The sequence below is a fragment of the Corvus brachyrhynchos genome, unplaced genomic scaffold, assembly GCF_000691975.1.
Source record: "Corvus brachyrhynchos isolate BGI_N302 unplaced genomic scaffold, ASM69197v1 scaffold148, whole genome shotgun sequence".
NCBI classification, from domain to species: domain Eukaryota; kingdom Metazoa; phylum Chordata; class Aves; order Passeriformes; family Corvidae; genus Corvus; species Corvus brachyrhynchos.
The window spans coordinates 2,148,465-2,161,850 of record NW_008239785.1 but is presented as its reverse complement, the minus strand read 5'-3'; the positions used below and the strand labels follow the sequence as shown (position 1 = coordinate 2,161,850).

At 55.1% G+C, this 13,386-nt stretch overlaps 1 protein-coding gene and 1 long non-coding RNA gene across 2 annotated transcripts in view; one reads left to right on the top strand and one right to left on the bottom strand.

The window, feature by feature from the left end:
• CYGB (cytoglobin) overlaps nt 1–762 on the bottom strand; it is a 16,218-nt gene extending 15,456 nt beyond the window's left edge. The window contains exon 1 of the mRNA XM_008640564.2: nt 250–762. Within this exon, the coding sequence (XP_008638786.1) occupies nt 250–392 (143 nt within the window). The 5' untranslated portion in view covers nt 393–762. The remainder of the gene's footprint in view (nt 1–249) is intronic.
• Nucleotides 763–8,214: 7,452 nt separating this feature from the next.
• The window catches only part of LOC108448872, a 7,507-nt gene continuing 2,335 nt past the window's right edge, over nt 8,215–13,386 (top strand). Inside the window, exon 1 of the long non-coding RNA XR_001864926.1 lies at nt 8,215–8,499. This is a non-coding gene — a long non-coding RNA (uncharacterized LOC108448872). The remainder of the gene's footprint in view (nt 8,500–13,386) is intronic.

Sequence of the window (13,386 nt, the reverse complement as noted above, 5' to 3'; positions counted from 1 at the left end):
GTCCCCCAAAGTCCCCGGCAAGGCTCCCCCCGCTCCCCCCGCCGCTGCCACCCGGGCTCAAAGGTGTGGGAATCCGAGGAGCGCTGTGAATCCCTGCTCCCAGGCAGCAAATACACCCAGCCAGCTCCCCACTCGCTGTCATTCATCTCCACTCAGTTCTATATATTGTTCTGCCTCTTTCTCAGCTATAAAGAGATTCAGTTGCATTTGCTGCTTCTTTTTTTTTTTTTTGGTTTGTTTTTCAAATACCTGATGAGTATGGAGACCCCAACGTCCTCGCAGTTTGCATATACTCTGCTCCATATCTCTTGAATAACCTTTTTTTCTGCGTCTGAAATCTCTTCACTTCTTTCCCATCTCTCAATCTCCATTTCTCCCTGGACTTTCTCCATGAAAAACAGCCGGCAGGATCCTCCGGGAAGCCAGGAGGAGATAAAGAGAGATGTGTGTTAGCGGGTATATCCTGCGAGAGGAGACAAGGTGTTTGCTCGGCGGCTCTGCGACGTGTGGATGTGGATGGATGTGTGTGTGTGCGTGTGTGTGAGTGCAGCTGCCTGTCGGCGTGTTTAGATATTGAATTTAAAAAATATCCCGGAGGAAGGATGCGTGCGATTAGATTTGAGATCTCCTAGTGCTGTCCATGGCTGTAGTTAGCTTCAGCTCGCCTCGGATGTGTGTGGCTGACTGACGAGGAACTGCCTAAAAGTAAAATATTCAAAGGCATTGCAAGACCAGCCTCTTCACCAATGTGTGAACGTGAGCTCACTTTCTCCCTCTCTCCTCCTCTCTCCCACTCCTCCCTCCTTTCCTTTTTTTTTTTTTTTTTTTTTTTTTTCTCCCCGAAAGGGAGGGATGAGAGAGATGTTCTGGGCAACATCAGGACGGTGCTGGCGGGGGGAGGTTTTGCTTCAAGTTTTTTTTTCCAGCCCTTTGTAAACAGCTCAGAGGAAATTCAGAATCCAGAGTGCTGAGTTAAAGTTAGCCCAACCGCTGGCTGTGCCGAGTTCTGCCCCGGCTCTCCTCTTTGCGCTCCCTGATTTTGCAGGAGGTGCTGTTTGGAAGGACAGACCCTCGCTCATCTCCAATTCTCGGGCTGCAGAGACAGTCGGGGTCGAGCGGGGAGCACGAGGCACCCCCACTGCGAGGATCCCTCTGCCCCCCAAAAGAGATCAGGGTCTGTCCCACGGGGACTTTTTAATGCTGAGAATTTGCTCTCCCTTCTTTGTGGCAGGACCCGGCTGAAAGGGATCCCGAGTTAAGGCACTCGTGAAATGAAGGTATCATTGTCACTCCGCGATTGCATCGCTGCTGGCAGCGCCTTGGCAAGGGAACACCTCCTCTCCAGGCTTCCCGCCGCCTTCGTGGGTGTGCTTTTGGGGCTGGTTTTTACCCAAATGCCATTCCCAGCTCCCTGACAATCCGGCATGTTAAACCCACAGCGCGGTCCATTTGCACAGAGAGCAGGAAAATCCTCCGGAGCCGTGTAATAACCGCGAGTCCCCCAGAGGGGGATCGGAGACAAGCGAAGCAGCGGCTGTGCCCCGCCGCCTCCCGCAGCCGCTGCGCACCCCGGCAGGGCGGACGGGCAGACAGACGGACAGACGGGCTGCGGGTGCCGCTCTGACGGCCTGGGGGGCGGCTGCGCCCCTGGAGGGGCTGGAGCTTTGTTACTGCAGAGCTGTCGAGGCTTTTTGCTGTGTTTCTCCTCCAAACCAGCCTCGGCCACCTCCCCGTTAGCAGCCGCCAGACTGGTGGTGTCAGCAAATTTGCTCTTGCGGAGCTAATGAGAGCTGGTGGAGAACAGGCTGCCCACAGATCCCCCACTGTGGGTCCCCCAGGGAATATGTGCTGGGACACACCGGGAGCCCCACGGATCCATGAACCGCTGAGCTCGAGTGCAAAGCTCAGCTGCGAGCTTCTGAACCCACCAGAGTGACAACAGAGCAGTGCGGCCAGCCTGACCTGGCCAGAGGTCAGGAATTGTTCAGTAACACCACCAGCAGCTGCTGAATCATCAGATTTTCACCAAATTGGTGGAAATTGGATTTACTTTGTGTCCATTAGCCACTGGGATGAGCAGCCATGAGCCCCAGCTCAAATATTAGCTACAGTGTCCCAAGGTGGTCACCAGGCAGCAGAGAAACCTCTCTGGACCCGGGTTGGCACAGCCAAGCTTATCACCTTCCCTTGAGGTGCAGGGGAAGAGGTGCTTTAGACCTAGCTGAAACCCGGAGACACACAGCTTAAACCCAGAACAAAGCTGCAGTGCAGTGCAAGTACTTTCAAAAAGGGGAAAAAATCAAATTCTGACCAATATGAGCACTGGGGGGATAATCTGAGTGGAGCGTTGGTTATCACTTGCTGTGTGTTTAAAGAAAAGGAATCTTCGATGCTTTTGTACCTGGTGTCCTAGCCCACGCCGGGCTCACAGCCTGGCACCTGGTTCCTGGGTGCAGAGGGTGCCCTTCCTCGCTCCCTGGCACCAGGAGTCAAAGGGTGTGGGCTCAAAAGTCTCCACTTAGAAATATTAAAATATTAGAAAATATTAGAAAATATTAGAAAATATTAGAAAATATTAGAAAAGTAAGTGAGAAATCCCCCAGCCTTTTCCAGGTTTCTGCCTCCCCCTCAGGGCTCCTCAGGTCTGGCCCTGTCAGGAGCCCAGCCCCATTCCCAAGTGCCATCCTGCTCCACAAACAGGAGATGGGGAGTAAAGCTGTGGTGATTCTCTGCTGCCTCAAAATCCCAAACGATCCCAACAGCCCTGCATTTCTGTGTCTCGTCCCAGACGTGGGACATAAATCAAGGGCAGGAGTGCAGGCACACGCTGTCACGTGCCTGCCACCCGTTTCCATGGTTTCCCATGAGTGTTGCTCTCAAGGGCTTGGGGTTAGGAGGCGACTTGTTCCAGAAGGAGAAAGATGCTGCGGTGACACCATTGCTGCCTGCTGGCCCAGAGGGGAGCTCAGCACAGTGCCTGCTGCTCAGACAGGGCACTCCAGGGCCATGGGGCTCAGGGAGGGGGACAGAGAACATTGGTCCCCATGGCCAGTGCAGAGACTGAGACGGGGTCAGCCTGCATAATCCATATTGAAGAAATCAATCCATCTCTCTCAGATCCTGATTCAACACCCTGATCCCTTTCCCCTCACCAGCTGAGCATCACAGCCCTCCTGCTTTCCACCTCCTTCCTGTGGACCTGTCCCCGTGATGGGGTGACACTGCGGTGCCCTGTCCCTGCTGAGCCTGAGCCTGCTTCTCCCAGAGCTTCTGCACAGCATGAAGAGAGCAAGTGCTTGTTCAGGCAATCCTCCATCCCAGCTGCAGAAGGGGAGGATGGGTTTCCAGGCCCTCCAAGCCTCTGCCTGTGGCATGCCGTGTTCCTGAGGGGTCTGTACCCACCTGCCGACGGCTTCTCCCACTCCCCTGTGCCCTCCCACGTTGCCTCTCCTCCTCTCATGTGCTGGGTGCAATGAGAAATGTACTTGGCTCCTAATCCTTGAGTGGGAGGTGAAGGCAAAAAACCCCAAGACTTCAGCTCCACAGCATGTGGGATGTGGATGATGGCAGATCCCCACCTTTGACTTCTCCACGGTCTCTAGGGCGAAGGCAGACACCTCATATCCAGACCTTCGGGGCTGAGTCCACCCTTCCTGGTGCATGGGGACAGCCTTGTTATTTGGTTCCTGGAGAATAACAGGTCACTTCTTGTGTCCCCTGCAATGTCAGCTCCCTGGGGCCTTCTGACAGACACTGTTACTTGGGGTGGTCCCAGGAAGGCACCACATGAGATCCAGCAGGGACCGTTTTGGGAAGGAGCTTCGGGAGTTGCCCCAAGGCCTTGGTGCTGGTGGGATTCCAGGGGTGCAGCGAGGATCCCGTCTCCAGACCCTCAGGACACCAACCTGGCCAGAACAGGAGCAGTCCTGGGATTCTGAGTGGAATAAGGCGTGGTGCATGCCAGGTTGGGTGTTCCTCCTTCACTCTCCTCCCAGAGCCACTCTGGGCTGCTGCAGTACCTGACCTGGAGATATTGGACTTGTCACCCCGACCTTTGCTGAACCAAAGGCTCTGGTTGCCAGCCCAGCTCACCCAGCAATGCCCTCAGCCTGCCAGGCCTCTCTCTCCCTTTTCCTAATCCAGCCCTGCTGCCAACTGCAAAGCCCTGGCCTGAAAAGGAATAACAAGACTTTAGGAAATGGCTTTGCAGTGCTGCTGCCCAGGGAGGGAAGGATTTAGCCTAAAGCTTGTATAAATGCTCTGTGCTTATTGCAGGTTTCCTACCCCCAGCTTCTCTGATCCCGGGCGGTCGTGTGCAATCCTGGTGCTCCAGCTCTGTGCCAGCAGTGCCTGTGGTCTGAGCTGTCTCTACAGGATCAGGCTGGAGGACAAAAGGGGCTGCAGCCAGCAGGACCCCCCCCAGATTCAGCTGGGGTTGGATTGCTGCCTGAATCCCCATCCCAAGGTGGGGGTGACCCCAATTTAACCATGCAGTCATTGTCCACGTTGCTGGAAGGCTTGGTCACCAATTTACTCGGAAAGACCTGAAGTACCGAGAAACTGGGATTTCCCCAGTTCCATGTCTTCAGCTTGGTTGGGAAGAGATGTGCCAGGGAAGTGCCAAAGCAGGGAGCTGCTGTCCCCTCGCAGCCCTGGGCAGCTCTGTGATACCTGGGCTGTGGTGAGGGGCAAAGCTGGGAGCAGACATTCCTCTGCCGATGGAATCCAGACCGCAGGCGGTGCTGCCGGAGCTAGGGGGAATGTGCTTAAACCAAACCAGCCCCTTCTTACATGGAGCAGGGTTCCTCTACTCTGGGGTCCAAGGGGTTCCTCTGTCCAGCAAATGTGGCTTTGTGCAGAGACTGAGGTGCCACCAGAGCAAACCTTCCAGTGGGACCCTGCCCCGAGCCCCCAGCTCCCAGAGGGGGCCCCAAACCCTGTGGCCACTCCAACCTCAGTTCACCACTCCCATGTGTGAATCAGGAAGGTGTGAGGTGCTGGGGACTGGGACAGCAGCAGCACCTGGGAAGGGAGCATGGGATGCAGACCCTTGGCAGCAGCAGGCAGAGGGGAGGCAGTGGGTGTGATGGGGACAGCACAACCTCCCCCTGATCTTAATCCTTATGTCAGCTTTTCTGGCTTCCTCCCCAAAAAATCCCTACCAACCCACACAAACCAAAAACCCCCAAGGATTAGGAAATCCAGGGGAATAGGAAGAAAGGAGCCCTGGGAGTGGGGCTGGTGCTGCCCAGGGCTCTCAGTCAGGGCAGGGCAGGGCAGGGCAGGGTGAGAGGCTGCCAAGACAACTCTGGAGATCACTTCCAACCCAGACCAACCTGTTCCCAGACTGGGAACATTGCAAAAACTCCCAGTCCCACACTGGGTTTTAGGAAACTGAAACCTTGTGATGCAGCTGGGAGAGATGAAGCAAGAGACACTCAGGAAGCAGATGACAGATCCAGCACCACGGGGCTTCCTGGACAAGGCATTTGCCAGCTGGTAAACTTCCCCAGATCCTGAACTGCCTCCACCTTCCCCTTCACCCCCAGTGCTCAGCTCTTGCCCCCTGGAGCACAGCCCCTGTCACAGCCAGACCCTTCAGTGGTAAGCAAGGGTTATTGGGAAACAAGTCCACACTTCCAAACTGATTCTCTTTGCTGCTCTTTTCCTTCCTGAAGCTGGTCTGAGCATGGCAGGGGTTGCTCAGGAAAGCCAGCAAGCTAATGTATTCATGTCATCTCACATTTGGTGCCAGGACATGAAGTAAACACCGTCAGGGACTTCGCTCCGGTTCAAAGACAAGCCCTGATTCTTATTCCGATCACATTATCCATGCTCCTTGTACAGCTTCATTGATTCATATTATAAAAAGAAAAGCCTTCAAAACCCATTAAGTCTGCCCCGTCATTCCAGCCCTGCTCTCAAGAGCCAGGGCAAGAAGCATTAACTAATCTGCTCACATTACCTTGCCTTTGAACCGAGCACCTCTCAGCATCAATCGAGAGTGTTTGCAGGGGATATGTTCCCTCATGGGGCGAGTTTTGGCTGCCAAGGTCACCCAGTGACCTCAGTGCCAAAGTCAATCGATTCCAGAAGATGTGTTTTGCGTTGCAGAGGTCACCCAAGTGAGTGCAGGGGCCAGCACTCAGGCACTGCCCCCTGCACCGGCCTCCCCTTCACACTCAGGGGGCACCCAGGGCTTGTGCCCACAGGCGGAGGTTCAGGCAGCCCAAGTGACGGTGCCCTGTTTGGTTAGGTGGGTAAACCTAAACAAGTCCCTGAAGGAGTGAGCTCAGGGCCTCAGGCAGCACCTGGGATGCAAGAATGGGGACTTTGCTGGTGTCAGCCTGGCTGGGTCTCAGCGAGGGGAGAAGAGTTTACAAGCGGGGATTACGAAAGCGAGGCTGCCGACTGCCAGGGAAAAGAAGGTCCTTCCAGCCTCTTGGGCTTCAGCTCAGCCAGAAGCCGCTGTTTGTTTGGCTCCAGTGACTTCCCAGCATACCGGACCATGCTCCTGGGGGCTCAGCGTGCTCCAGAGCGCCTGGCCAGGACATGGGGCTTGGCCACCCCACGCGCTCCCCGGTGCCTTGCATAAGGCAGCTCCGCACCCTCCGGCCGGCCTGACTTACACTCAGGAAGGAATTATTCACTCTTGTCTCCATCTGACCGCAGGACACACTTGGGATGTTTCTTCCACCACTCTCAGCAAGGTTTCCCATCCTGCTGGTGCCAGTAACGAGGCCAGATCCATGCCCTTTGCTCCCGGCCAACCCCCAAGTTCAGGAGCAGGGACTGTTTACTGGATAGTCTTAGAGGAATTTGGTTTTACTGAAATTTCAAGTGCTGCTTGAGACTGTTGTTTTTGGAGTACTTTGAGAGGACATGTCCACCAGGAGAAGATTAACAACAGCTGTCCCAGGCCCCTGCCGTGGCTGGACTTAGGGGGCATCTCTGGTTGTGGCTGGATGGGGATGGAAAGCCAGGCTTCCTGGAAAGCTCAGTTTTGCTTTCTTTCTGACCCAACCACTCACTGAACCCAGACCCATCAAGGTTGCTTGGATTTGGTTCTGGGTGTCAAAACCCTTTTGCAGGAGGAAGCTGTTTTCTGTCTGAGTTATGGGAATGCCTAGTTTGGTGCTTTTCTCAGCTGCCCTGCTGAGGCCAATGTCCATCCCAAGTCAGCCCCTGTCTCATGCCCCAGGGCCAAAATGGAGCTGGGGCACGGGGAGAACCCTCGGGATGGTGTGCACAGCCCCAAAAGGAGACACATCCCAACTTTGATGAGCAGCAGTGTTAGACTCCATGGATCAGAGCCCATTGCCACAGTGTCCAGGTGGGACAGGCTGAGAGCAGTCACTGGAGGAACCTCACGGCAAAACCCCACCTGGGGGCAAAACCCCACAGCCAGTGTCTGCAGCTCCCTGCCTGCTCTGGGGCTCTTCTCCAGGTCAGCAGCACCACCACCACTGAGCCCCATGTCTGTGGCCACAGATCTGCCTGGCAAACACAGCTGTCTCCCCGCTGCCCCTCTTGCAGAGGTGCTTCCCAGTTGTTCTCTTTAACCTAAACCCACAGAGTCACTCCAGAACATGTTCTGCTTTGCAGAGGGCTGAGCTGGGACAAGATGTGTGAAGGTGATTCACCGCCTGTGGAGCTTAGAGTGGAGGGAAATCTTCCCTGGCAAGAGAACAGGATGGGCAAGGAGATCTGGGGGAGAGCATAGGGCCAGAGCAGCTCTGTGAAGAAAGGTGTGTGTGCTGCTGAGCCATGGGAGAGTGGGGATGAGGAGGCAAGCCCAGCCCGGGTGACGGAAGGATGCATACAAGGTCTTGGGATCAGCTGGCTGAGATGAGTCCACAGGGAATTACAGGCAAGTCTGAGCCTGTCAGATATGGAGGAGCTGGAGGGCAAGAGAGGAGCAGGGGGAAGGTGGGCAAAGAGGGAGGGAGGCACACGGGAAAGGGGGGAGCAGAAGGGAGTACCCAGCCCTGGTGCTGTGGGGCTGGTGGGGGCAGGAAGACAGACTGGGGGTGCCATGGGGTGGATGAGGTGGGAACTGGCCTGGTCCACGACACGTTTGCCCCAGCACCCACCTGGCCAAAGTGCAGGGCTGGGACCAGCCAGGGCAGGAACACACCACACACCGAAACCGATTCAATGCTCAAGGTGTTACAGACCAGCTCTGGGGTCCCTCCCACCCGGAGGTCAGAGGAGAACGTCCTCATTTGCTGCCTCCTAATTACATCTGATCCTGCCTTAATTCCTCCTGAAACCTTCCCTGAGAGCTTTCAGGTGGTTGCTGGGGAGAGGTGCCCATGAGCAGGGGTGACAGGCCAGCCACGCACGGGTGACAGCCCTGGGCTGAGCAGTGCCTCCGGGAGGGATGTGAAGGGCTGTGGGTGCTGGTGGTGATGGAGGAAGCGCCATGTGCACCACCATCCTGATCCTGGGTCCACTGGTCCTCCTGCTGCGGCGCCGCTTCTGCAACAAAGTTGAACCGTACGTCCTCTCCTGTCCCCCTCCCGACCCCTCAGGGCCTTGGGGCTGGGAGGGTGAGGGGTGGTCCTGGGGTGGAGGATCTCACTTCTCAACTTATGTTGTATTCATGGAGATATTTGGGTTCCTTCTGGTTTTGGTTCTCTGGGGGACACCGGGAGGCATTTTCTCGAGCTGGGCAGAGAGGAGCCTTCTGTGATCTGCTGTCACCTCCTCTCCCATGCACCAGCGCCAGTCAGGAGGAAATGAAGGATTGGTCCTCCTGTTTGTCTGGTGCAAAGGGCCAGGGATGAACCACTGGGATGCTTCTACATGCACTGATCAAGGTGTTTCCAAACGGAGCAGTCCAGCACCTGCAGCTTGGCTGCCTGACTGTCTTCATGCCTTGGCTTGGGAGATTGAGCAGTGATCTCAGCTGCGGGGACATCACCAAGCTGCCATTGAGACCCAGCTGGTGTAAAACAGCCCTGGGGAGGTCCTGCTCCATCCCTGGGGTTCTGGGAGGTTGGATGAGTGTCTGGGTGTGTGGAATGCTCGAGAGCATCAGCTAAACGTTGGCTCTGAGAAGAGCCAGCAGCCACCACCCCGCACCCTGTTGCGCTGTGCTCCGTGTTCACACACACGCTCACGCTCATCCTGGCTCCAAGGCGAAGGCAGGGAGCAGATGGGAAGGGACTTGCTGCAGTCCCACACCAAGGCAATGACAAAGCTGTGACTGGAGGGCAGGGTCACCTCCTGCTCGATGCGTCCCCGCTGCGCCATGGGCACGGTGCCGGCGGCTGCGGCTTCCACTACCTGCAGCTCCCCGTGCCTTTTGGGAGGGAGTCTTGTCCCCGTTCAGCACTGGCTTGGCTTCAGCTCGGTGGCAGTGGGGCTGTGCTCACAGCGAGCCTGAGCATCGCCCTCGCTCGCTGTGCAGCGCCTGCTCCAACACCAGGCTCAGCTCAGGAGGTTTCCGCTGGAGACGCACAAATCTATTTACCAGTGGAGATTGGAGACATCTGAAAGTGGGGAGGTCAAATTGGCACTTAATGAGCCCATTAAGTCAGGGGAGGGGGAAACAAGGCTCAAAGCAGGGAAGGCATCTCCTGGCCTCTGTGGCCCCAACTGTCCCTATGCTACCTGCAGCACTGGCTGAATTAAACACTCATTAAGTGTCCGAGCAAACGAGCTGCAGAGATGGGGGCTGTCTCTGGGCAGAGGGTAGGGGGGATTGGCAAGGCTGGCAGACTGCAAGTCCATCCCTTGGGAAGCTGCAGGAGAAACGGGCTGGGGGACAAGTCACCTGGAATGATGGCACCAGAGCTCACAGTGTGCTGACAGCCCTGTGCCCCAGCCCTGGACAGGCAGATCCAGCTGCAGCACAAGCCCTGCCCAGGGGAGCAGTGTGAGGGGTCAGCTTCTTAGGAGCAGGCAGTGAATAAAGCACAAATCTGTGCACAAGGAGATAGGAAGGAACCTGGAGCTGAAAAGGCTGAGGTTGGGAGGGATGTGGTGCTGCCCTGGCTACCTCCACTCAAGGCAGGATCAGCACTCCTTCCACCACATTTTAACTGGGGGCCCATAGCCTGGTTCTGGCTTCATCACCACCACCACGATCATCATCATCATCGTGTGGCTGGTGAGACAGCAGCACAGCATAGGGACAAAATGTGGCTGGTGCCAGCACCAGCAGCAAAAAGCTGGAATGAGCATGAGGGTTCCCATCACGGCATGGACCTGGGAGCATGAGGGACACTCAGAGCTGCATGGGCAGGAAAAACTTCCTCCAAGCCCTGCTGCAGCCTTCAGACAGGCAGCTGGTCTGGGTGCAGACACCAGCCCATAGAGAAGCCGTACACTCCTAGATTAGTTATTTTGGTGATTAATTGCTCTCACCATTAAAGACCAGTGGCTATTAACAGCTTTTCTACTTGATCTATTTTGGACATTCATCTACTTGCCTTTCTCTGTGCTGGCATAAATCAGAGCCGTTCCACTGATAGCTTTACACCAGGAGAGGTTCTGTTTCCAGAGTTTCATGTCCTGGAAAAGAAAAGCATCAGAAGCAAGAGAAAAATGTGCTGCTGGCCAGGGACTGGGGAGAAGTGGTACAGGAGACCAAGGCACAATGGCCCTGGTGAAGGGCAGACAGCATCCTCAAGACCAGGAACAGACCTGAGGCACCAGAGCCCCAGTCCTGTGTTGATCCAACAGGATTTTGGCCAGCTAGAGGATTGGGCTTAGGCTGGTCAGGCACCAGGACCCCATACAGCAAGAAAGACCAGGATTTTCCATATGTGCACTTCTCTGAGTGACTGCTGGGTTAAAGACATCCCTGAGAAACAGCCTGTGTGAAGAAAATGTCAGGAGCCCACATGTTCCATGGGATAAACCTGGCTTGGTGCAGGATCAACCCTCTGCCTCTGACGTCCCCGTGTGTGAAGCAGGGCGTGCATCCTGGGCAAAGGACACAAATGAGCAGCACAGGCAAGATCAGATTATGTGAAATCCCCTGCTCACTTGACCTCCTTCACGTCCTTGTCTTCTATTTATATACCTTGGGGCTGCCAGGAATGGCACAGGTTGTCCTTGGCCCACCTTCGCAGAGCTGGGGTGCTCAGCCATGGGATTAGTGTTGGCCACTGGAGCTGGCTGCCACCACCTCAGACAAAGAGGTTTGAAAGGATTCCTCCCAACATCCCGACTGTGGGGTCTGCTATCCCTGTCCCTTGCTGGAGCTGAAAAGCAAACTGGAACACTGTCCTGGACTAACCTGCTGTCAAGAGACAGGAAGGTCAAGAGGGACTCCTTGGGCTCCAGTGCTTGGATTTCCTCAGCAAGCAGTGATTTATTCTTTGTTTTGTGTGATATTTAACGAGAAGGTCCTGGCTGGAGGCCAGGGCTGGCTATGGATGTCTGCTCTGTTTGCCTTTCTCGTGTTCTTCCCCTCCAGTCTCTTCCTGGCAGGAGCTGCTCACTGCCTGCTCCTGGGTTTGGAGAGGTAGAGATGCTGCTGGATGGGTTTGGTCTTGGTGCCAGTCCAGCGTGGGGGGATGCAGGGCACTGAGCCCCCACAGGAGTCCAGGAGCACAAAGGTCACACAAAGGAGCCTGCTGGAAAGAGCCAGGTCTGTGAGATGTCCTCCACAGAGAGCACTTGGAGAGGTCTCAGGCTCGGTGAGGCAGTGCTGGACTATGGCAAAGCAAAGGAGGCACTTTGGGAAGTGAAACGTGGATTTGCTTTGCTGCTGGTTTTTTCAGTCCCCTCCCAACAGGCTGCACATGAATCCCCTGGGCCCCAGAGGGGTTGTTTTCCTGGGGCTGGGAGCCAGGGCCATGGAGAGAGGGAGTGTTTAGTGCCTGTGGGGATGTCCCCCCAGGAGAACACCCCACACACTGTGCGGCAAGGCAAGGACAGGCCCTCTGCACTTCAGGCTGGGGAAAACAGAGCTGGTAGCTTGGCATCATCTGGATTAACCTTCCAGCTTATTTCCTTCTGGAAAGAGGCCGTGACCTCCTCACTTCCACTGCCCAGGCACGGCTGGCAGCTGGCAGCAGTGGCACACGGCTCTGCTTCTCCGGGCTGGAGCAATCAGCGTGCAGCAGGCAGGCGCAGACAAGTGCCAGCCGAATTTCTGAACACTTTAAATACATAAACAAGGCCACAAGCACAGCCCCAAAGTGCTGCAGGCACAGGTGAGCCAATAAATTACCCCCAAACCCACCAGCAAGGGAACACCCCTCTTCTTTCCACAGGAGAAAAGGCTCAGCATCGCTTTCCTCCCATAGCTGCACAGCAGCTGAGCAGCTCCACTCTCTCCCTGGCTGTTTTCAATCCAGTACCAGAAGGGTCAATTCTGTGCCACTTCTGCGGAGTCATTATCCTGTCGGTTATATAAATGTCTGGGCATGCACAAAAGGCAGTGCTGATACAGTGGCTCTGACACCAACTCCCTCCAACACCTGCTTTTCAGCTGGGGAGAGAGCTGAGCACAAGAACATCTCGAGAGCTGTCACACAGAAGGCTGCTGTCTTTCAAGCTGAATGGAGGTCTAAATAGCTCTCACTTCTGCTTTAGAATCTCATTTCTAAATGCAATTAATACTGGCACATGCATAATGAGAGACTGACGAGTGAATACAGACTCCCAGCAATAAAGAAGCCAGCCCCAAGTGCTATGTAAATATTACAAATCCTCGCAGGGAGCTGACCCGGGGAAGACAGCTTTCTGATGATTAAACCCCAGTGACAATACGACTGCATTCCTACATCTGTCACAATACTACCTGCTGATACATAATGAGCCACGCTAAAAGAACTTGCTCTTGCTGCTCTTCAATGCAGATAAAATGTCTATTTGTAGAATGTAATTAATCTCTTCTTCAAAATCAGGAACCTTAGTGTCCTTGGTAACAACATGCCAGTGACTCAGAGAGCGTCTCTGGCTTTTCCTTCTGATTTTGGAGTGAGTTACTGAAAGTCACCCCAAATTCTAGCACTGCAAAGGAGCACAAGTGGAAAAGCCAATGGTATCTGGAGGTAGGGACAGGTTTCATCCACCTTTCTGGTCTCTGCAGCGCTGCTTTGGCAGCTTAAGGAGGTCCCTGGACTTGTTTCAGCCACGTTCCTTATGATGAGACAAGCTCTGTCCCAAGATCTGGTCTCCAACCCATCGAGCACAAATTCCCTTTTACTGTGGGGTCTAACCAGGCAGAGAATAAACTGTCAGAAGAGCAAGGGCCCAATCACAGGATGAAGCTGCTCCCTCTTTTGCCTGGTTTCCCCAGTAGTAAGTGCTGTGTGCTCTGTGTGTGTCTGTCCACGCCTGCTCCCCCAGATGGCTTTCGAGCCTGCTGGCTTATTTCAGCCAAGTTGGGCAGGGGATGGAGGTTCAAAGACATCCTTTCCC